This window comes from Anabrus simplex, chromosome 1, assembly GCF_040414725.1.
Source record: "Anabrus simplex isolate iqAnaSimp1 chromosome 1, ASM4041472v1, whole genome shotgun sequence".
NCBI classification, from domain to species: Eukaryota; Metazoa; Arthropoda; class Insecta; order Orthoptera; family Tettigoniidae; genus Anabrus; species Anabrus simplex.
This window is the reverse complement of record NC_090265.1, coordinates 592,266,296-592,289,704: the sequence shown is the minus strand read 5'-3', so window position 1 is coordinate 592,289,704 and position 23,409 is coordinate 592,266,296. Positions and strand designations below refer to the sequence as shown.

At 39.6% G+C, this 23,409-nt stretch overlaps 1 protein-coding gene across 3 annotated transcripts in view; it reads left to right on the top strand.

Annotated features, from left to right (window-relative positions):
* The window catches only part of Chd1 (chromodomain-helicase-DNA-binding protein 1), a 447,987-nt gene extending 425,761 nt beyond the window's left edge, over window positions 1-22,226 (top strand). For all 3 annotated transcript variants that reach the window (XM_067135606.2, XM_067135608.2, XM_067135605.2), the window contains 2 exons: window positions 5,801-5,917; window positions 20,872-22,226. In XM_067135606.2, coding sequence (XP_066991707.2) covers window positions 5,801-5,917; window positions 20,872-21,124 — 370 coding nt within the window. In that variant the 3' untranslated portion in view covers window positions 21,125-22,226. The remainder of the gene's footprint in view (window positions 1-5,800; window positions 5,918-20,871) is intronic.
* Window positions 22,227-23,409: the final 1,183 nt, after the last annotated feature.

The window sequence follows — 23,409 nt, the reverse complement described above, 5'->3', positions numbered from 1 at the left end:
TGTGCTTTGTCCTTTTTAAACCCATTTTCATATTTTTCTTTTCATTTCATGCCATTATGGTAAAAAAAATTTTAACATGAGAGAGTCAGATCAATTCTTAGTGTCTTAGAAGTACAAAAGAGATTTGCCTGATATTTCACTGATGTTGTAAATTAGAATTGCCTGCACCAGTATCTAGGGGCTGCCTGGCCGAGCCGGTAAAGGCGTGCTCGGTTTGCCCGGAAGGACGTGGGTTCAAATCCCCATCAGGAAGTCGTAAAATTTAAGAAACAAGATTTCCACTTCCAGAGGTGCATATGGCCCTGAGGTTCACTCATTCTACACCAAAAATGAGTACCAGGTTAATTCCTGGGGGCAAAGGCGGCCGGGCATAGAGCTAACCACTCTACCCCATCACATGCCGAGGTTAACAATGGTGGAAGCCTTTACCTTCCACTTCTCCAAAGGCCTTCATGGCCTGTACGGAGGTGACTTTGCTTTGCTTGTGCACCAGTATCTTTGTACACCAGTCAATATGCTTGTTTAAATATGGTTCATTGGTTGAAGTTTCTTAATACTTAATGGAATAGTTGCTGTGCCTGGCTCCTTGGCTGAATGGTCAGCATAGTGGCCCTTGTTTCATAGAGCCTGAAGTTTGATTCCTGATTGGGCCAGGGATTTTAACCGCTTTTGGTTAATTCCTCTAGTTTGGGGGCTGGATGTTTATGATCGTCTTAATACATATCTTCATTTACATACAACATATTGCACTACCAACCACTACAGAAACATGCAATAGTGAATAGATCCCTCGACATAGGGTTGGCACCAGGAAGAGCATCCAGCCGTAAAATCGCTTAATCCATATTAGTGCTGACTCCAGAGAGTTGGGGAAAAAAGGCCAAGAAAGGAGGAGTTATGACATCTGCCATGCATATTTTGATTTCTTTTATATTGGCCTTCAATTATTAACTGAGTATGGTACATAAGAATCTAGGCTTAGTTATTGCTTGTGCTTTTAATATCGGTTTAATTGCTAATGTTTATAAGAGTGCCATGCTACTGGAATTTACTTTATTTGTAAGGTTACATCAACAACTCAGTGAATTTTAGTTGTATTCAAAATACATTTTTACTTGTATCATCCGTGTCTCTTTACAAGAGCCGTTGTTATACTGAATTCACCAAAATATTTGTATTACTTCTTTTATGTATTTGGCCCCACACTAAATCAGTACAATAAAGGACTAGTTAGCAGGCCAGCTTGAGCAACACTGGCACGGTATTAACTACAGAAATGGAAAAATTATTTTATTTATCCTGACTTTACGTCTGATCTTAAAGGATCGAATCAAGAAGGACAAGCCCACGTACATGGCATTCGTAGATCCAGAAAAGGCATTCGATAATGTTGATTAGACCAAGCTATTTATGATTCTGAAGATGATAGGGATCAGATACAGAGAACGAAGAATCATCTACAATCTGTATAAAAATCAGTCTGCAGTGATAAGAAACGAGGGCTTTGAAAAAGAAGCAGGAATCCAGAAAGGAGTGAGGCAAGGCTGCAGTTTGTCCCCTCTCCTTTTCAATGTTTACATAGAACAGGCAGTAAAGGAAATCAAAGAGAAATTTAGAAAGGGAATCACAGTCCAAGGAGAGGAAATCAAAACCTTGAGATTTGCCGATGATATTGTTATTTTATCTGAGACTGTAGAAGATCTCGAGAAGTTGCTGACTGGTATGGATGAAGTGTTGGGTAAGGAGTACAAGATGAAAATAAATAAGTCCAAAATAAAAGTAATGGAGTGCAGTCGAACGAAGGCAGGTGATGTAGGAAATATTAGATTAGGAAATGAAGTCTTAAAGGAAGTAGATGAATATTGTTACTTGGGTAGTAAAATAACTAACGATGGCAGAAGTAAGGAGGACATAAAATGCAGACTAGCACAAGCAAGGAAGAGCTTTCTTAAGAAAAGAAATTTGCTCACTTCAAACATTGATATCGGAATTAGAAGGATGTTTTTGAAGACTTTGGTGTGGAGCGTGGCATTGTATGAAAGTGAAACATGGACAATAACTAGCTCAGAAAGAAAGAGAATAGAAGCTTTTGAAATGTGGTGTTACAGAAGAATGCTGAAGGTGAGATGGATAGATCGAATCACGAATGAAGAGATTCTGAATCAAATTGGTGAGAGGAGATCGATTTGGCTAAATTTGACAAGAAGAAGAGATAGAATGATAGGACACATCTTGAGACACCCAGGACTTGTTCATTTGGTTTTTGAAAAAAGTGTAGGTGGTAAGAACGGTAGGGGTAGACCAAGGTATGAATATGACAAGCAGATTAGAGCAGATGTAGGATGCAATAGTTACGTAGAAATGAAAAGGTTAGCACAGGATAGGGTGGCATGGAAGGCTGCATCAAACCAGTCTATGGACTGATGACTCAAACAACAACAAATAAAAATTATATTCCATGCCACCTCTCCACTGGCAGTTCGGAACATACCACTTAGTTGAGCAACTCATCTCCTTTCTTTCTCAAGTCTTCCCAGACCAAAATTTGCAACTTTTTTCTAACTGTACTCTGTTGTCGGCTTGGAACGGGGCTGATTTCTCTCCATGATATTGCCTTCGGTTTCAGTTCAGCTGGCCAGTCTATAAACTGTTTGCCCCGCAGTGAACCCAACGGGTGCCGAAATGAACACAAAACCTTTCCTGAGTCCGAGTTACACTCTTTGTTTCCACATAAAACACTGTTTCCACCTTCTGCTCATGCATCGTCCTCCCGTCATCTCCCGTGCTCTATAATTGGAAGCCAACACGCATACATGACATGTGCTGTTTACAAAAGGACATGGTTCTGAGCCCAGATTTACACATTTTACAAACCCTTTTTGATGTATGACATTTCGTGCACCACCCTGTACTATAAACCCAACTCATTGCCTTTAGTCATCCTCTGCCTCCATTTCCCTTACCCAGCTCCTGCCGGGTCAGGGCATTTATGGCACTTCTCCACCTTTCTCTCACCTTACAGCGTTCTTCTTCCATCATTTTGTCCCAGTCCAAGTTTGTTCTTGCACCTCTCTTTTATCAAATTGATCCATCTTGTTCTAGGTCTCCTTCTCTTTTTCTCGAACTTCATCTCCATCATCTGTTTTGGTATTCTTTTCTCCTCCATCTTCTTTACATGTCCAAACCAACTTAGTTTACTCCTATTAATTCTCTCACTTCTGGCCTCCTTTCTCACATCCTTGTTCCTCAATCTGTCTTTCCTATCATACTTCTTAGAATTGCATTTCACTGGCTTGAAATCTGCTCTCCCCTTTAGTTGTCATTGTCCAGGTCTCAGCTGGAACAAGATTACCAATAGAGACAGTTCATGCAAGATGTAGCTCGTCTGCACACAGCAAATGACGTTTTGGACTTCCAGCGTGGACATTCTGAATCCGTGTGATGTGTCATAGATATCCCATCCCAAAAGTTTTCCCTGCAGCTCAATCTGGCCACCACATAGCCCCGATCTTAACCCCTACAGCTTTTTCTTTTGGAGATATTTGAAGGAAATAATCTACCAACACAAACCAGAAAATGTACCACAATTGCAAGCGGCCATTCTGACTTTTTTTTTCCAAGGTTTGAGTGAGGACGTGTCGTAGAGTGGTCACAAACATACAGGTGCATCTCAAAGCTGTTGTACACCGAGAAAGTGGGTATATTGAACATGTTCTGTGTACTGACCTATCATGCACATTCTAAACAAACCCCCTTACTTATATATACCACTGCAGGTCAAGTGAAGGCCATTTGTGCACAGGTCCCTATCTCCTTTCTAATTACCCATTAGGATCTACAAATCTCGCTCCCAGTTTCTCACATAGCCATCCCATGGTGGTGGTGGTGGTGGTGGTGATTATTGTTTTAAGAGGAAGTACAACTATGCAACCATCCTCTATATAATATTAATCGTAGGAAAAAAAATGGAAGAGATCCAACACTTCAAAAAACGAAGATATCGGCCAGAGGAAGACAAGGGTCATGAAGGGTGTGAAAATGAAAGACTTCTTAGGATTCACAACCTAATACCGTTGGGGTTGAAAAGAAGAAGAGTTGACCAAGGGAGTTTGGATAGGATAGATGAAAGTGAGGAGCCTGCCACAAGTAAGTGGAAGCAATGCCAGGACTCAGCTAAGGGCCCCATGGTCGCCAACACACGCTCCCAAGTTGATTCCCCCTTTTAGTCACCTCTTATGGCAGGCAGGGGATACCGAGGGTTTTATTCTATCGCTTCCACTGACAGGGGGATCCCATTCCATTAGTCTCATTTAAATCTCCAATTATCCTTCATTCAGTATCCCTTGGACACATTATGTCACTGATAACAATCTCTGCTCCCTTAAATTTTTCCTACACTGCCATAACCAGATCCCAGACATCCCCAGCTATGTTGATACCTATTCTTGATTGCCTTACTATGTTGGTACCAACGTGAAACACTGCCATCTTCTCCTTACTTTCCTCCTTCCCCTCTCTGATGCCCAGTACAGAAACGATTTACACTTGCAGTTCGTAAAAGCAAAACCTATCTCTGTATAGGCCATGAAGGCCCTTTGAGGAGTGGAAAACATTTACACCAACGATCAGCCGTTACCAGATGGAACAGAAAATTTTGTCTGTGCCGATGATCGAGCCATAACCTTTTCGTGCATGTTCAATCATCCTTTAATCTGTTACAGGTCAAACCTACCAACCATCACCGATACCTACTAGGTATGCTATTACAGCTTTCACTCACATCGCATGAAGCAGTCTCTACTATTCAGGGCAAATGGATTTGTTCAACTCCTAAAATCCTGCCTCCTATAATGACAACCTGCAAAAGACCTTTACTGCTTGGGGTTACCCCATCCAGGTGGTTGACTGCCAGATTCTCCAATCCCTGACTCTGCCCCAGACTCCCTAACCTAACAACTCCAGTACCCTTCACTACCATATATCATCCTGGTCTCCACAAAATCAATCACATTTTAAAACAAGTGTTAATTTTCTCATCCTCACCGTGCATCCGTGAAATACTTCTTACAGCTCCACAGTCAAATCCAGGCACTCACTTAACCTGACAAACATTATCTTTCCATATGAACAACGACAGCCCACCACCCGCTTGTGGTTCTTTTCCCATGTGAACAGAACTAGTGTAAGACCTACCATCTACAAATACCCAGCACCACTTTCTCGACTAGCATCACTAAGTCTTATCCCATATATGGTTGTGATGACTTTACTTCATCCAACATCATCTTCCAGTTTCATTGCAGTTTCTGCCCTACTTTCTAGATTGCCTTAATTACCAACACTCCAGCCAAACAAACATGCAGCCTCTGCATTACCTACAAAACCCTTAATGTGGATCTTGGTTTTGCCATTCACACCTGGTACTATCAAACTACATTTGATGATAGTTTTGAAGTCATTAAACATTTACCCCCAACTTCTCACCCTCTTGCCCTTATAGATTCCGAAGTTGGTCATCAGCTGATGCTCCGGTCTAAGGAAACATTAGATAAGGTCTTCTTTTTTCCTTTCTCTTGTGTTGTCCATTCCCCCCCTATCCCAAAGTATCTTATTCTATCTTCCATTGACGAAGGCTGCAGCAGAAAATCTTGAACCCATGTCTTTATTTTGTGTGTTCTTTGTCCAAACATTCTAAGATGGCAAGTCACGGTTCTCCATCTTTTTCCTATCTGTGTATAACTGCATTTCTCTTCTTAGTAGCCACATTAATTGCATGTGTGTATTGTTTTTCTGATTATAGATTTGGTGGAGACCATAAACGAGAGAGGTTTGACAACTTCCAACGAGGTCCTGGGTCTGGTGGCTCGGGTTACCACAGGGACAGAGATAGAAATCATCGCATGATGGATAAGCGAAGGTATGGTTAAGAGTTGATATGTGTTAGTGCATTGTGGTAACTACTTCATTTCTAAACTAATGACATCTCGGTCTCCTCTTAGATAGATATTACGTTGAGAATTACAGAAATTATATACTTAAAAGTACAGATTAAGGTGGTTATCATGATCATATCTCCTTTTCAGATGCATACAGGTCAAGGAAAATCCGATTTCTCCCTATTTAACCCGTACCATTTTACCACTCCTGCATATCTCAATGGCTCATTTGGTTAGGTATTGTCCTTATGTTCCCAATATAGCAAGTTCAATCCCAGCTGAGGTGTGTGGTTTTAAGACTGTTTACGTGTGACAACTCCATTCATTGGGTTATGACATGTAATTCTGACCATTGGCATCTTGTAAAATCTATAGCAGTTGAAATGAGTCATGCATTATTATTATTATTATTATTATTATTATTATTATTATTATTATTATTATTATTATTATTATTATTTATTATTATTATTGTTGTTGTTGTTGTTGTTGTTGTTGTTGTTGTTGTTGCGTTCATCCCTCTCAGGAACACACAGAACCATTAGTTAGCATTAGTCTTCTTGTACTTATCTTCCCGAAATTTCCTCATCCTCTCGCTATCTGTCCACTTTTTTTGTGTCCATGAATTTTTTATTTTCAGATTTCTTGCTGTCGTTTCCTTAGGTGTGAACTTGTGTGAGTTGATTTTCTTTCTACAGTATATGAAGTCCATGTAGTTGCCATTGGATCAATATGGACTTTTGTGAGATCCGTTTGGTTTTCTACTACTTTGGTTTGTCAGGTTCCATTGATGACTAGGAAAATTTTCGTGGTCAGTTGCGAATCATCCATTTGTGCTGTATGTTAATAGAATTTCATATGTCATTTTCATGTGACTGAAGAGCTTTTGCGCATCCAGATACCATCTTGGACCTTTGGTCTGAATGTTTTCCTCACTATCTGCCTTCGATTTCCTCGATATCTTTGATGTTGATGGTTAATGATTATGTCTTGTCCGAGTAGGATGCTTCTGGAAAAACAACTATGGAAGCAACAGAGTATGGCTTTGGTTGAATGTGATTTCTTGCTGTAGATACTCCAGGTGATTGTGTAGGTTTTATGTAATTCTTCTGCACGGGTTTTGTTGGTTACTGTTTCGGTGCCAAGTCTTCCAATAATTTCATGCAAGTACCTGAAGTGATTAACTTGTATGATGTTGCTGTGTTTGGTTGCAGGTCATCCCAGGTTTGGGTTCTTGGAATACTGAGTTTTCTCTTAAGAAATTTGGAGGCTAGTTTTAATGGAAATCTCACGAAGCTTTTCGATGGCGTCTTGCTTCCTCAGGAGTTAGGGTAATTATTGCTAGATCGTCAGTGAGGCTAGGTATTTTAGGTTGATACATGTACCTTTTGTTCTCGTATTTATTCCTGGTATTTATTTCTCCCATGTTTTAATGATCTTATATAATGACAGCTTGAACAGGAGTGGAGACAACACATCATATTTCAAAAAGTTCTGTTTGTAAAATTGCCTATCCCACAAGAAATAGCTGGAAATCACGCAGTGGTGAAATAACTTACTAATGTCCTCAGGGAACAGATGCTCAATTAGAGATATGACCGAGCCAGTTCACACTTTAGTGAACAAGGACTCCACATCATTACTCACCACTGAGTTGGCCATGCTGTAAGGGACGCACAGCTGTGAACTTGCATTCGGGAGATAGTAGGTTCAAACCCCAATCCTACTGTCAGCAGCCTTGAAGGTGGTTTTCTGCGGTCTCCGATTTTCACACCAGGCAAATGCTGGGGCTGCACCATAATTAAGGCCACGGCCCCTTCCTTCTCACTTCTAGTTCTTTCCTACCCCATCGTCGCCTTAAGAACTATCCGTGTTGATGTGATATAAAGCAACTTGTAAAAAAAAAAAAATGAAATGCCTCGGTAATTGTTTGGATACGTTTTGTGGCCCTTTTTTTTAAGTGGCTGTTTTCCCAGATGCAAGTATGATTCCACTTTCCCATATATTCACATTGATGGCTTGTAAGCGGTCAACCAGGATTTCACCTCCTATCTTGTACCTCTCAACGATTATGCTGCCTTTCTCTGGTGCTTTATTGTTTTTTAGGAGTAATATATTTCCTTTCTCATCATGTGCCCTTGGAACTGAGTCCTGATTTAGGGTGGATATGTAGAAATGGCGTTTCTCTGTAGGTGGTTTACAGTTGTGTAGCTTCTCGAAGAACTCCTTCAGGATGTCACAGTTCACTTATGTCTCAAGTGTTCTGTCGGGGCATTGGAAACAAAAGCTGGGTGGCTTGTAATTAGTTATTTCTTCCCTAAAGGTCCTGTAGAAATTTTCCATATTTTTCCTTTTGAAGTCATCAATTTCCTCCAATCTTTTAAGGTGGTATTTGCGTTTGATTCACCTCATTGTTTTGTATGTTCACTTCTCTATATCTGAAAGGTTCCTCCAGTTCTCTGATGTTTGGTGGCTGCGGCAAATTTTTCGGGCTCAAATACAGGATTCCAGGGCACTGTCGTATTCTGAGGTCCACCCTGTATGTTTACTTTTCTGTGGTGGTTGGCCGAATTTTCTTGATGATTCCTGTTTGGGCTGAAGAAACTTTTGTATGTAAAATCCTTTGGGTTGATTAACTTACGATTATGTTTAATGTCTCACTTGACAGATAAAAGAGAAGGCTACCTGTTGCAAAAAGAGAAAAATTAAAATCTGAAGCGTAATTTTCATGAAATAGTGCTTCAAAGTAAGACAAAATTTGTGCTAAATATGTGACATCACACGCATACTCTGTTATAAGATGGAACTGAGTTGATTTGCACTCTCAGTTGGAGGTTAGCTGTCATCGTGAATACATTGTGGTCAGTTGTCTAGAATAGCAAATTTAATAAGTAAGTTATCGAAACCCTCAAAACCCTGCCGCCGTTGCAATAGTGAGTCTACCGCCAACGTTTTTGATAGTATTTTCGATTGGGTCTAAAGCGAATTTTAATTTGTGAGAGATGGTTGGACTCTATGTAAACCTTGCATCCTCTCACATTCATGATTTATGGAGATAACTTTCTGGTGATTTCCAGGTGGTCATTTTCCATGGCGGTTTTGTAAAATGTGGGAACATTAGTTGGAGGTTGGTCATCGGCCATGTCTGGGTGGAGATTTACAGCCTACAGGTCGTTGTGCACTGCATCAGACCATCGCTGTCTTGGTTGTCCCTTGGGCCTCTTTCCAGTGACTTACAACGTATATACTGACTTTACAAATGTATCGTCTTCTACACGCAACACATGCCCAAGCCAGCATAGACGGCTTTCCTGCATTTTCTTCTGGATTGGCATAATGCCAAAACGTTTCCTAGTAACATCATTAAAAATGTGAACCAGTCTAGTGATGCCAGCTGTTCACCTAAGCATCTTCATGACACTTAGTTGGTGTTCTGTCTCATTTGTAACTGACTTGATGCCGTAGAGAGCGGGAGGACAGATAGATTTATTTATTTATTTATTTATTTATTTATTTATTTATTTATTTATTTATGTATTTATTTATTTATTTATTTATTTATTAATTTATTTATTTATTTATTTATTTATTTATTTATTTATTTATTTATTTATTTATCATCCTACAAGGACAGATAACAGCCCGGTAGATCTTAGATTTCATCCGATGGTCACAGTTCACGCCTGTTGTCATTCACTGCTTCAACCAGGCTGCATGTATCCGTATGTTGACCTCGTCAGTAAGTCGGGCAAAATACTTGAATTTCTCTACTCATGACAAATCTTCACCGTCAATGTGGATGGTTCCAACTTCTCAAGGATTTAATATCATGTATTCTGTCTTCTTTTTTGTTGAGGCGCAGGTCGTATTGCGCTAGTCGGTGGTTGTTCCACTCTTCTGTTTGGCACTGGAGATCAAGCTTATTCTGCGCAGTCAGCATGACATCATCAGCGTAGAGAAGTGTCCATGTATTGGCTTGTGCAGGTCTAATGTAACAGTGTCCAGCACATCAATGGACAGCAGTGGTGATAAGACAGAGCCTTGGTGGATTCCTACAGTGATGCAGAAGTCGTTACACAAATATAAAGACGGGAACCTTCCACCTAATCAATACTTTTATTATATAAGGTGTCTAAAACATTTCTTTATCACAGTACTGGTTTCGAACTTTTACTCAGGTCATCTTCATAAGATCATAAGTTTGTGGGCCCCAGGGGCTCTCATCTTAGGAGCGTGGGTTGGCGACCACGGGGCCCTCAGCTGAGTTCTGGCATTGCTTCCACTTGCTTATGTCAGGCTCCTCACTTTCATCTATCCTATCTGGCCTCCCTTGGTCAACTCTTGTTCTTTTCTGACTCCAACTCAAGGCCTTGGGAGTCTTTAATTTTCATGCCCTTCGTGGCCCTTGTCTTCCTTTGACCAATACCTTCATGTTTTGAAGTATAGGATTCCTTCCATTTTTTTCTCTCTGATTAGTGTTATATAGAGAATGGTTGCCCAGTTGTACTTCCTCTTAAAACTAATCACCACCAGCACCTCATGAGTTTGTTCATAATCGAGAATATGTTGGCCGTCATCGTTCTTCTCTCCATATCCATGTCTACCACGGGCTATGTGATCTTCTTTCTTGTGTCCATTCAGATCATCGGCAACGATAAGGTAGTCTTCTGGTGGCAGTTAAATGGTCCTCTCGTCAAGCAGTGCAGTGCAGTGCAGTGGTTAGGGAGAGGCATTTCAAGGTGATGTGAACTCTTGCGCCGAGTTCTGGTTACTGTCATGTACTACGAAAGGATGATAGGAAAAACTTAAAACGGTCCACCTTTTCAATACAAAAATGTTACAGTTGCTGATGATGACGCAAATCAGCGTTGAAACTAGTTCCAAGTACAAATACATGTTATAAAAAACTATAACATTTTTGTATTGAAAAGGTGGACCGTTTTAAGTTTTTCCTATCATCCTTTCTCAGTTCAATACGGACAAAAATGAAATTCCTAGGTTTAAATGTACTACGAATGCAGTTCCTAACACGTGTAAATTACTATTTGTTAGTTTGATTGCAGGCTTCACCTTGTAGATGCAATAACCATCAGAGTCAAAGTGATCCAAATCATTAAATCCTGTTTCCTGTACAAGTATGAGGATTCCAAGTCTGTTGCAAGTATCTGTCAGTATCTTGAGTTTAGCTGATTATCATCTGTATTGTGAGTGTGCCAGTGAATATAGTTTTTTTGGGTTTGAGGAGTTTTGGTAAGGTCCAACTCTTCCCTGCCTGATGTCTTTGTCCCCCAGAATCTGAATGACGAGGTTTGCCTTTGCTCTAGTCAGCTCGGACCATAGATAGTTATGTTCACTTGTGTTTTCGTTATGTAAGTTCATGCTTGATTTTAGCTGGTGGGCACGGGCCGTCTGCTCCAGATCAGACACTGCCATTGAAAACTGATATCTGCCCCCAAAGAACAGACACCTTTTACTCTCATTAGGTCAAATACTAGGTTGCCTCGTCTGCCATCTACGCTGTATCAAAGTCCATCGTCTCTACTGTAGATGCCTTTGAAGTCTTTACCCTGAGCTTGGGCCCTCCTTGGGTAGAGGGGTGTCCCAGCATTATAAACACCCCTAGAGTAGGGCTTTTGGTCCACAGGTGCTATTGGGTATTGAGAGCCTGTTTACAGATTGAGCTCACGTAACCCTACCACTCGTGTGTCCAATGCCACTGCGAAGCTGTTAGGCATTCCTCAGTTTCGAAAGAGGAGCTTACACATCTGACTTCAGGAGATGCAGTGCCGACAGGATTATATGGACTACCAAAAATCCATAAAAAGAATGTTCCCTTCAGACCATTAGTTAGTGCAATAGGTTCTCCTATGTATGCTCTGGCAAAATACCGTATAATCATACACATTTTTTTTTTTTACAAAAACATTGCTCCTTAAATTCGGGTGCTGGTCATATTTAAGCCTTTTGTATTGTGGTCTCATAAAGATCTGAAAACATGTCAACAGCGGTTTCATGCCACGCGACTTGGCAACGGCTGAAATCTTGCTACATCGCTCACTTCCGCGTTACTGGAACCACGTTGTTTTGCAATTGATTAATACTTTGTGTTCTGAGTGAAGAAGCATCAGTGGCAACAAGTGATGAATTCAAAAAAGCGTTTGTGATCATTTACTGTGAATGAGAAACATAAAGTTGTAACGGAAGCTGAAAGTATCGGAAATTGTGCCACCGACAGAAATTATGATATTGGTGAATCATGTATTCGCAATTGGAGGAAGAAGAAGGAAATGTTATTAAAAAGTAACTGTGATCATAGAGCTTTCTGAGGGCAGATTGCACGGTTCTTGAAATTGAAGAACGGCTTTATAAATACATGACTGAAAGACGTGAAGTAGGTTATGGTGTATCGACTGAAATGCATGAACTAAAGTCATTGCAAAGGAACTTAAAAAAGGAGGGTTTTACTGCAGCCGTGCGTGGATAAGGAACTTTTATCGAAGAAACAGATTGTGTATGCAAAAACGTATATCTGTTTCACAACATCCCCCTGTTGCCACGTTATTAGTTTGTGGAAGTAAAATTCTTCTTTGCTTTCTCAAATTGAGAATGCTGATCAGACACCCATTTATTTCGAAGTGCTACTAAACAGTAGTTTCGCTTTGGACTCTAAAAGCATTACAGCCAGGGCAGCTGGTAACAAAAAGCAATGCTGCATGGTAATTTTATGCATGTTACCTGACGGAACCAAATTTCCTCCATGTGTGGTTCTGAAAACAAAAACACTTCCAAAAGGAAATTTGCTGTCTGGTAGTTTTGTTCAAACCCAAGAATCCAGCTGGATGGACAGTGAGCTAATTAAAGGCTGTCGGTCTGAGTGTCTCAGACGGTTGAGACGCTGGCCTTTTGACCACAATTTGCCAGGTTCGATCCTGGCTTGGTCCGGTGGTATTTGAATGTGCTCAAATGTCATCCTTGTATCAGTACATTTACTGGCAAATAAAGGAATTCTTGCGGGACAACTTTCCAGCACCTCAGCATCTCCAAAAACCATGAAAGTAGTTAGTGGGACGTAAAGCAAATAACATTATTATTATTATTATTATTATTATTATTATTATTATTATTATTATTATTATTATTATTATTATTATTATTATTATCTGTGGTCAAATTATTAGACTCAAGGTGAAAAAAAGTGAATAAGTACAGTTCTTCAATAAAATACTCTTCATTAAACATATCTAATGCTAATATTATTCACTTAACAATATCTTGGGTATATTTAGAAATAATTTTTCTGTTATTTGGTTTGTTGTTGTAACACTGCAGTCAGCTTCATCTTGTGGATTACAAAAATCAGCCTCTTTAGCGTGAAGTATTTATTCGTAAATATTAAATGAATTATTGTGTTTTGGGAAGTTAAATGCTTCTATGAATTTAGAGAATTATTCTCTTCTGTGTTTTATATACAGGAAACACTAAACAGACATTGTATTTTCAGATTTTAGTGTGAAGTTGTGTCATGAATCAAAAGTGAGGTTATGGGTAAGGCAAGCGATTTATCTCCTCGGAAAATAGCAGTTGCACATGTTCTTTTACAAGAAAAGACTTAGTCGTAGAGGGTCATAGAACAAAAACTGAATATATCGCAAAAATCTGTCAGCAGAATAAAAAAAAAACAGTGCGGTAAAAGGCAAGAATACCAACGGAATCGTAGTGGGAAATGTGGACGTAAACAAAAACATAGTGACAGGGGCGTGAGAAAACTTTAAAATCTTCTCGTACAGAACAGGAAATCAACTAATAAGGAACTCTCCCTTAAGATGTATGAGTATGGAGTGGATGTGTCGCCAAGAACAGTGCAAAGAACACTCGGTAGGGAAGGATTTCAAACTTGCCGGTCTTGAAAAAAATGCTAAGATCACTCCTTCAATGGCTGTGAAGCGCCTTAAGTGGGCCAGAGGCCCCAAGCACTGGACATTAGACTGACAAAAGTTAAATCCTTTTATTTACTTATTTCTACAATAAATAGACATCAAAGTTCATTTAGAAGGATTAATTACTTGAGGAGGCACGCTAGAGTAAATTTTTGGAAGATCATTTTATTGTTATGTATGGAACTGTTTTCCACTCTCTTTGAGTGTCACTTATAAGCTGAATGTTGAAAAGGGGTCTGTTTTCCTTACAGGAGATCTTTACAGATGAATCCATCTTCTCTATTTGCGATGAATCCTCTCAATACATCAGGAGGTGATCGAACGAGGATTTCAACATTGATTGTGTTCAGCAAAGTTTTATACACCCAATCAGTGTGATGGTTTGGGGAATGATGTCAGTGTGGGGTCCTGGAGATATTTATATTGTAGAGGGAACTAATAGTATCAGTACCCTAGGGTATTGCAAGAAGTACTTCTGCCAAAAGCAAATGGTTTGTTTCCAAATGGGGAATTCGTCATGATGCAGGATGGAGCTCCCTATCACACGGCAAAGTCAGTGTTGAATTATTTGGCTGAGAAGGATCAGTGTTTTCCCCTGCCCAGGGAACTCACCAGATCTTAACCGTATTGAAAATCTCTGGGCTATAATTAAGATGAAACTGAAGAAGAGTAACATCACTACCAAGCAAGCCTTAATGGAGCGACTTACCGAGATCTGGCATCACGACCCAGAAATAAGAACAAACTGTGTAAATTTGGTAAATAGTACAGTATGCCTCAAAGACTCCAGTCTGTTATCAAGTACTGATCATTGTGTAGGATTGATTAATTAATTACCGTATAATCTCGAATACCATCCACACTGTTTTTTTCGAAAATATCGCTGAAAATTGGGTGCGAGTCTTATTTAAAATTTTCGGAAATTTATCTTTCCGAATGCGCGTAAATCTGGCATCACTGCAGGTGCGGCTTGGCAACAATGCTCTCTCCGCTCTCAGTATACGCTACTTCTGCGCTTGGCGTCAGTCTCACACACGTTCTCGGAGTACCAACATGAATTCCACAAAGCGTTTGCGATCTTTTACTGCGAATGAGAAACTGAAAGTAGTTCGGGAAGTCAAAATTATTGGAAATTGTGCCACCAGTAAGAAAATGCGATATTGACGAGTCGTATATTCGCGATTGGAGAAAGAAGAAAAATGTGCTATTAACATATAGTAGTGATCATAGAGCTTTTCGTGAACTGAGTGTACAGTTTCCAGAATATGAAGAAAACTTTATAAATATGTGACAGAAAGGCGGAAATTGGGACGTGGTGTGTCAACCGAAATGTGTCAGCTAAAGGCATTAGAGATCTCAAAGGAACTTTCATCGGAAGGGTTTAAGGCAAGCCGAGGATGGGTTTGTAATTTTTATAAAAGAAATGGGTTGAGCGTACGAAGGTGTACCCGAGTTTCACAGCATCTTCCTAGTGCCTACAATGAGAAGTTATTGTCGTTTCAGCGTCACATAATTCGGTTGCGGAAGGAAAATGCATATTTGCTTTCCCAAATTGGCAATGCAGATCAGACGTCAGTCTACTTTGAAATGCCAGTGGACAGGACTGTAAATGTTAAGGGTGCGAAAATTATTACCATTAGAACAGGTGGTAATGAAAAACAATGGTGTACGGTAATGTTATGTATTCTCGCCGACGGAACCAAATTGCCGCCGTACATTGTTCTCAAGTGAAAGACGCTTCCTAAAAATCTACCTGCTGGTGTTAACGTCAGATCTCAGAACTCCCTCTGGAACTCGTTGGATATCATTCTGGAAATATTTGTTCAGGTACTTTTATTTTTATTTTCTAATCATTTGATGTGTGTTGGTAAAGATTGTAAATAATTTTGTCTTCACTTTTTTTTAAAAAATTTTTTCTTTCATAATAAGGGTACGGATCTTATTCGGTGGCGGGTGGTATTCGAGATTATACGGTATGTAATTTTATGTAAATAAGGACTGGTGAGTTGCAAAATTGACGTTGAGTCTAGTAATTTGGCCATCCTCTGTACTTATTTTTTGAAGATTTTATTGTATAAGGTTGATTTTTGTGCTCCAATAAGGGTGTAAACAGTGTAAATAAATAAATATTATTATGATTGAGAACTGATTGAAGTGTGTTTGGCAACGTTGTCCTGAAGCTTTATTGCAGAAGAAGAGCCTGCTTGTGCTCAACAGTTATCGCGTGAATACAATAGGCACCGTAAGAGAATAGATAAGTAAAGGAAAAACTGACCTGGCAATAATTTCAGGAGGGCTGACCTCTATGCTACAGCATGAACCGGCCTTTCAAAGCTGCAGTGAAACAGCTGTACACCGAGTGGATGGCATCTGCTGGAGATCACGCACTGACTCCAACTGGACGAGCAAAACGACCTGAAGTGGAACTTCTATGCAAGTGGATAAAGATTGCATGGGATCGCATCTCCAATGCCTTGGCGAGAGAAAGTTTCAAGAAATGTGGAATTTTAAATTCTATGGATGGTAGTGAGGATGACTGTGTATGGAAAGGTGATAGTGATCAAACTTCCGATGGTGGTAGTTCTAATGACGAATCGTGACGGATTTTTACATTGAACTAGTGTATTTTCACATTGTGGTACTTTTAGTGTTTTTATTACTTGTAAAGTGTTTGAAATTAATAATTTTGTGACACACTTGCAGAAATGAATAAAAGTTGATAAGTACAGTAAAACCTCGTTAATTCAAAGTCGTTGGGACTCAAAAATCGGACTTCGAATTACGTGATTTCAAATTAACCGCCAATTCGCAATTCAGAAGTAACAACCCTTGCCGCGTTACGAAATATTCTAAGGCCCGTTACTGCATGCAGTTAACCTTGATTCCCAGTTTATACCTTTCAAATGCCATGAAAAAAGAACTATTTCCAAAATGTATCCAAAAAGGTGCATATACAGTATTCTAATAATGCACTTGCATATCTCACTGGCAAATATAACCTCACGCAACGAAAGAAAGAAAAAAAAGCACGATTCAAAGACGAGGAGAAATCTATGCTGGCTCCCATGTGCAAATGCTTTATTCATTGGAGTCCTATACTGTATGCATTTTAGATGCTTTGTATTTACACAGAAAGTACCCGATGCCCTTAAAATCAAACTTTCCTATGACTCTATCCTTGTACGATTTCCCGCCATGGCACTTCTCTCGTACTCCAGAAATGTAAACACTTGCCGCGTCACAAAGTATTCTAAGACCCATTAGTACATGCAATCACCTCGATTCACAGCTTAAACCTTTCCAATGCCATGGAAAAACTATTTCCAAAATGTATCCAACAAGGTGCATTTACAATGTTCAAATAATACACTTGGATAAATCACTGACGAACATAACCTCACCCAACGAAAGAAAAAAATCGCAATTCAAAGACGAGGATAAATTATGCTGGTTCCCCTGTACAAATGCATTATTTTTTGGATATCTGTACTGTTTGCATTTTTAGCTGCTTTGTACTGGCATGGAAAGTGCCCGACGCCCTTAAAACATTGTAGCTTATCGAACTTTTCTATGACGAGGAGATAAAGTTTCTCGCTTCCATGTGCATTGCAATTGCAATTGCAACTACAGTGTTCCCATCCCCCACCCTTGTACGATTCCCCGGCAGGCACTTTCTCCTTTAAAACTATAAGACCGTTTGGGCTCGCATTAAAATAAATCAATGCAGTTTCATCGGCAATGACAGTATTGTTCGGTGCCTACGAATTTACTATATGAGCCACGCTTTTTCGTCAACTGTCGGCATCACCAGTGTTCGCGCATTCTGTTTTCCTCCACACTGCCTGTTGCGTGATATTACGGCGTTCTTTAAAAGTTTGAATACAAAAGAATTCCGATTTCATTCAACTTGGCAATCATGAAGCGCTCTGTAGACCCACCGAAGTGAGTGTAAGTGCGGAAAGCTACCCCTCCACGTTCCAGAACACGCGTTCTATTATGACGCGGATACATTTCGAGTTGAAATTACTCTAACATACTATTGTTTTAAAATGTAAATGTAGTTTTGAATTAAAAGTCTGAATTTTGGTAATTGGGCTGACATTGTACTTCGAATTACAAATTATCCGTATTTCGAATTAAACAATTTAAATAACATGCAAAACTGTATCTCATGTTTCTGGGAACGAGAGCTTCTTCGAATTACGTGGGATTTTGAATTAACCGATTTCGAATTATCAAGGTTCTACTGTAATTATGCGATTTCTTTTTCTTCCAAATGTCCTTAGAAATTCAGGTGTGCAGGTGTTATTCAATGGCAGATGGTATTCAGGATTACTGTATATGATATCTACTGTAAGTAAATTGCTTTTACCCAGTATAGAACATACTGAATCATACATTAGGATCTCGCTGTATTTCATTAATAAGTTGTTAACCATACCCTTCAATCCAGTGCACTTTTGGTGAGGTGTTTTTTTCTTTACAAGTTCTTTACGTTGCACCGACTCGGTTAGGTCTTATGGCAACAATGGGATAGGAAAGGCTAGGAGTGGGAAGGAAGCGGTCATTGCCTTAATTAAGGTACAGTCCCAGCATTGGCTTGCTGTGAAAATGGGAAAATCACAGAAAACCATCTTCAGGGCTGCCGACAGTGGGGTTTGAACCCACTCAGTGTTCTCCCGAGGACCTTTTTAATGGGCCCGGCTGTTTCTACAGACCGCCTAGCTAACATAACCTAGATGTGTGCTAGTTACATAATATTAACACATATTTGAGTTATTGGTTGTTTCGAATTAAAATATAAATACTGTGAAACTGTTTATTTAAATAAATATTCATTATTGTCAGCATAATTACATTGAAGTTTAAGTGTTTTGCTTGACTATCACATAGCGTTGTGCTTGATCGGTCATGCTAAAAATAAATTTCAATTTTGTAATGGTAGAAAAAGAAAAATCTTATTTTGTCTTGTCGTGATAACAGGGGAATAGATTGAAATTTTATCATTCATTTTTGAAGTAGTATTCTCCCACCCAGCTACTTATTCCTGCCACCCGGCTGACAAAAATTTCTGGGGAGAACACTGCCACTATCTCCTGTATGCAAGCTCACAGCTGCGTGCTCCTAGCCGCACAGCCAACTTGCTTGGTGGTGTGTTTTGATGTAGAGTCCTTGTTCACTAAAATGCCGATTGGCTCGGTCATGTCTCTCATTGAGCATCTGTTCCCCGAGGACATTAGTAAGTTTTATCACAACTGCCTAATTTCCAGCTATTTGTTGTGAGATGGGAAATTTTACAGACTTTTACAGACAGACGGATGTTGTGTGGCTATGGAAAGTCCACTTTCACAGTAAAGGTTAATTTCTTCATGGGGGCATTTTGAGTAAGAGGCTATTTATTTGGTGACCATCAAATCGATGATTTGGTGGAGGTATGTTGACAGTATATTTGTGGTCTGGACACAAGGTCCGGAAAAAGTTCACCAGTTTCTAAACCATCTAAATCATCAGGATCCTTCAATTAAATTCACTATCTAGATGGAATAGGATGGATGCCTTCCTTTCTTGGATGTTCTAGTCAGAAAGAGACCGGGCGGCTCCTTAGGACACACCATCTGTCGTAATCCTTTCCACACAAATCGCTATCTCTGTGCAGATTCTCACCGCCATCCAGCACAAAAACGGGGTATTCTCATGACGCTCACCATGAAGGGGAAACAAATTTGTGAGCCATCAGCTATCCAGGAAGAGTTGGCACACCCAAATTCACGTTCAAGTGTAATGGTTACAGCGATGTACAAATTTATAGAGCCCTACATCCCAGAAGGATGACTTAAGCAAAGCTCACAGAATGATATGAAGGGAACCACCTACCTTCCTTTTATCCACAATACGCAGACCAAATTGCCATGGTCCTCCACAATCACAATATAAAATCCGTATTTGGCCCCGTCAAAAAATTTGCTCGCAGTTTAGGTGAAAGCAAGGGCGAATTGTCCTCACTATTACACCGTCGGGTGTACAAAATTCCCTGCATTTGCGACAAGGTATACTTTGACCAAACATGCCAATCCATTGATACTCGCATCAAGGAACACCAACGAAATATTGATTTAAACCAGCTGTACACGTCGGCAATAGCTGAGCACGCTGTATCATGATGTTGTGTTCTAAGATGTTTGAACTCTTACCCACACCAAGCACTACAGTTCTAGGATGATACTGGAAGCAGTGGAAATCTGTAAGAATCCGAATACTTTCAACAGGGACACTGGCTATCAGTTAATACGTGGTTGCCAGCCAGTAAGGATTTACATAGTTAGTTCTCTTCCCTGTCCTTTCTTTATTGTTATTAAACAAAGTTTTCATTTCAGTGTTTTCAAAATTTGTACTTTCCTCATCAATAGATGGTTCACTCTGTGTTGTGTCTTACTTTTACCACTTATCTTTCCACCTTCTCTTCTATCCTTGCCAGTTTTTCGTTGCACTTTATTTTTTAATTTATGAATTTATTTTATTTTTTCTACTGCATTTGTCTTTGTTTTGTCTGATGACCTTGCTGTTTATTTCACAATGCCCTTTCGTATTGAACAAAAAAAAACATCTTAATTGAAACTAAGGTTGCATCATCTCTTCCTATTCGGAGGGCTAGCGCACAGTGAGCCATGTGGTGATGAACACGAGAGTATCACTTACAATAGACCAAGTGTATGCCCAAAAAAAAAAACTTAAATTCAAACTGTTGTTATTGGAGAAGTCTTCCTCGTAAAGAGACGAGATGTTCTTCTGAAGACGTGGAGCAAAGTTCTCTACAAACTCTGGTTTTTCTGATGCGGCTGAAGCCCAAAAAGAGCTATTTATCATGTCAATAATCATAGGCTGTGAAAGCATTTAAACATGTTGATATAGATATTCTACTGTAACTCTCAGGAAAGTAAAAAAATGCATTTATATAGTTTCTGACTCCTTTGTTACTCATGTTGGATAATTCTTTTCAGGTTTCATCCAGGAGGACCTTCTGGATATGGAGGACACTATGGACCTCCTGCACAATTTGGATCAGGACCTGGATACCCGCAAAATGACATTCCTCCTCATTTTGGAAGGGAAAGGTTTCCTGGTCCTATGGGTGGTAGTGGTGGCGGTGGTGGAGGTCCCAGTGGTGGAGGATATTCAGACTGGCGAGGTGGTGGAAAAGAGAGGGACTATCGCAGAGACTATGACCGAAGACCTCCACCTCCCAACTCGTAGTAGTGAAGTGTTATTAGTTGACTGCCTGAACATACTTGTTTGTACATACGAGAGTGAATCCGTGAAATTTATCGAATGAAACGAGAAACTTCCGTGTATATATACTGTCAGTGTAATAATGTACAGTTTTGTGCAAGTGTGCTTTCCAGAATTGGTTTACATTTTGTGAACAATGTTGTAAAAAGGTGTTGGATGAGATTTGCGTTTTCTTTTATCAAGACCGTGTGTAAAAATGTGTCCATTGACTTGTACTGAATGCAAAGTTTATATGAGTTCTTAATATATATGTGAAAATATTAATATATAATGTACAGTGACATGATTTGTATCTGAATATGAACGAAGCGTGATTAGGTTTTGCTGTATTTTTTGTTTGATTGGTACTGCAGAGAATAGGCAACTACTTTAGAAGTTTTATATATTTTTTTCCGTAGGGAGTACTTTTACTGCCATGCTGAGACATTATTAAGTACAGTTACCGTATTATATCAGAAAGCAAATGCATTAAATTTATACTTCAGTCCATCTCTGTTTCATTGCTTTCAAAGTAAGCTTTGAAGGTAACTGAAGGTACACTAAAAAACAAAAGAATACTGAAAGACAAATAAATGAATATTCAGAGGGCATATGAATTTAAATTATGGATCTATTTTTGATTTGTATACAATTTGTTGACAAAGAATTCATTCTGATTTCAAAATCAGTTATGCCACTCCCGTTATAATCTAGCTATTTGTGGTGCTAAGTGGTCGAGAAAATGATTGGTAAAACCTTATACCAATACAGTGTTTTATCTTTCTGTCTTTTATGGAAGAGAAGTGACTAGCAGTTTAAAAACAAATTAATTGTTCCTGAAAGACTGTTCTCTTTATTCATGCATTTCAGATTTTCTATCATTCTGTAAAAATAATTCATAGGTTTTGAGTCAAGAACAACCATGTACAGCTGACAGATGGTATTTAAATCAGGAATGCCTTCGTATTGTATCGTTTAAAATAGAACATCTGCAAAGTTTCTACATTTGGTAATACGTTAGGCACATACTCTAGGTAAATCCATACTGTATGTGTGTTATACAAAATAAATCAGAATCTATTTTGTATTTTTTGTTTGTTTTGGGGCGATTTTTCATCCCCTGTGCAGTATGAATGCTGCCATGGATGTGAAACAATGTGAATTTTGGTTTATAGTATGATGTATTTATATAATTCAAAATTATAAATGGAAGGAAATATGATAGTTGGAAGAAAAGACTCATCCATACGAAAAGATACAAAAAGGCTGTAAGAATTCAAATCCTGTCAGCAGCCCTGAGCATGGTTTTCCATTTTCACACCAGGCAAATGCTGGGGCTAGACCTTAATTAAGACCACGGCTGCTTCTGTCCATTTCTAGCCCTTTCCCATCCTAGCATCACCGATAACCTTCAGCGAGTTACTGCAATGTTAAACTACTAACCACTCTGCTCAGGCTGTTGACCTAAGCACGCCTGGACTGACACCTTTCTAATAATGAAGTCCTGTTGTACACAAAGCTATATTTTTCAATTTTTTTTTTAAGTATCACACCACATGCTTTAAAAAAAGGCTCACCGGGCGAGTTGGCCGTGCGCGTAGAGGCGCGCGGCTGTGAGCTTGCATCCGGGAGATAGTAGGTTCGAATCCTACTATCGGCAGCCCTGAAAATGGTTTTCCGTGGTTTCCCATTTTCACACCAGGCAAATGCTGGGGCTGTACCTTAATTAAGGCCACGGCCGCTTCCTTCCAACTCCTAGTCCTTTCCTATCCCATCGTCGCCATAAGACCTATCTGTGTCGGTGCGACGTAAAGCCCCTAGCAAAAAAAAAAAAAAAAAAGGCTCTTTACTAACATTTTATTGTGAGACGGTGTGACAACCACGAGCCCATCTTCGTTAAAAAATATCTTATCTCCTCACAGCAGAAGTGAAAGCCATTAAATCATCACATGGTGAGATATCTTGTAGGCTAGTTTCTGTGCGTGTCTGTCTCTCCAATTTTCATTCATCAACCCTTTAAACCAAGCAAGTTGGCCATGCGGTTAGGAGGGTGCACTAGTGAGCTTGCATTTGGAAGATAGTGGGTTCGAACCCCACTGTCGGCAACCCTGAAGGTGGTTTTCCATGGTTCGCAATTTTCAAATGCTGGGGCTGTACCTTAATTAAGGCCACGGTCGCTTCCTTCCCACTCCCAGGCCTTTGCTATCCCATCATCACCATAAGACCTATCTGTGTCGGTGCAACGTAAAGCTAATTTGTAAAAAAAAAAT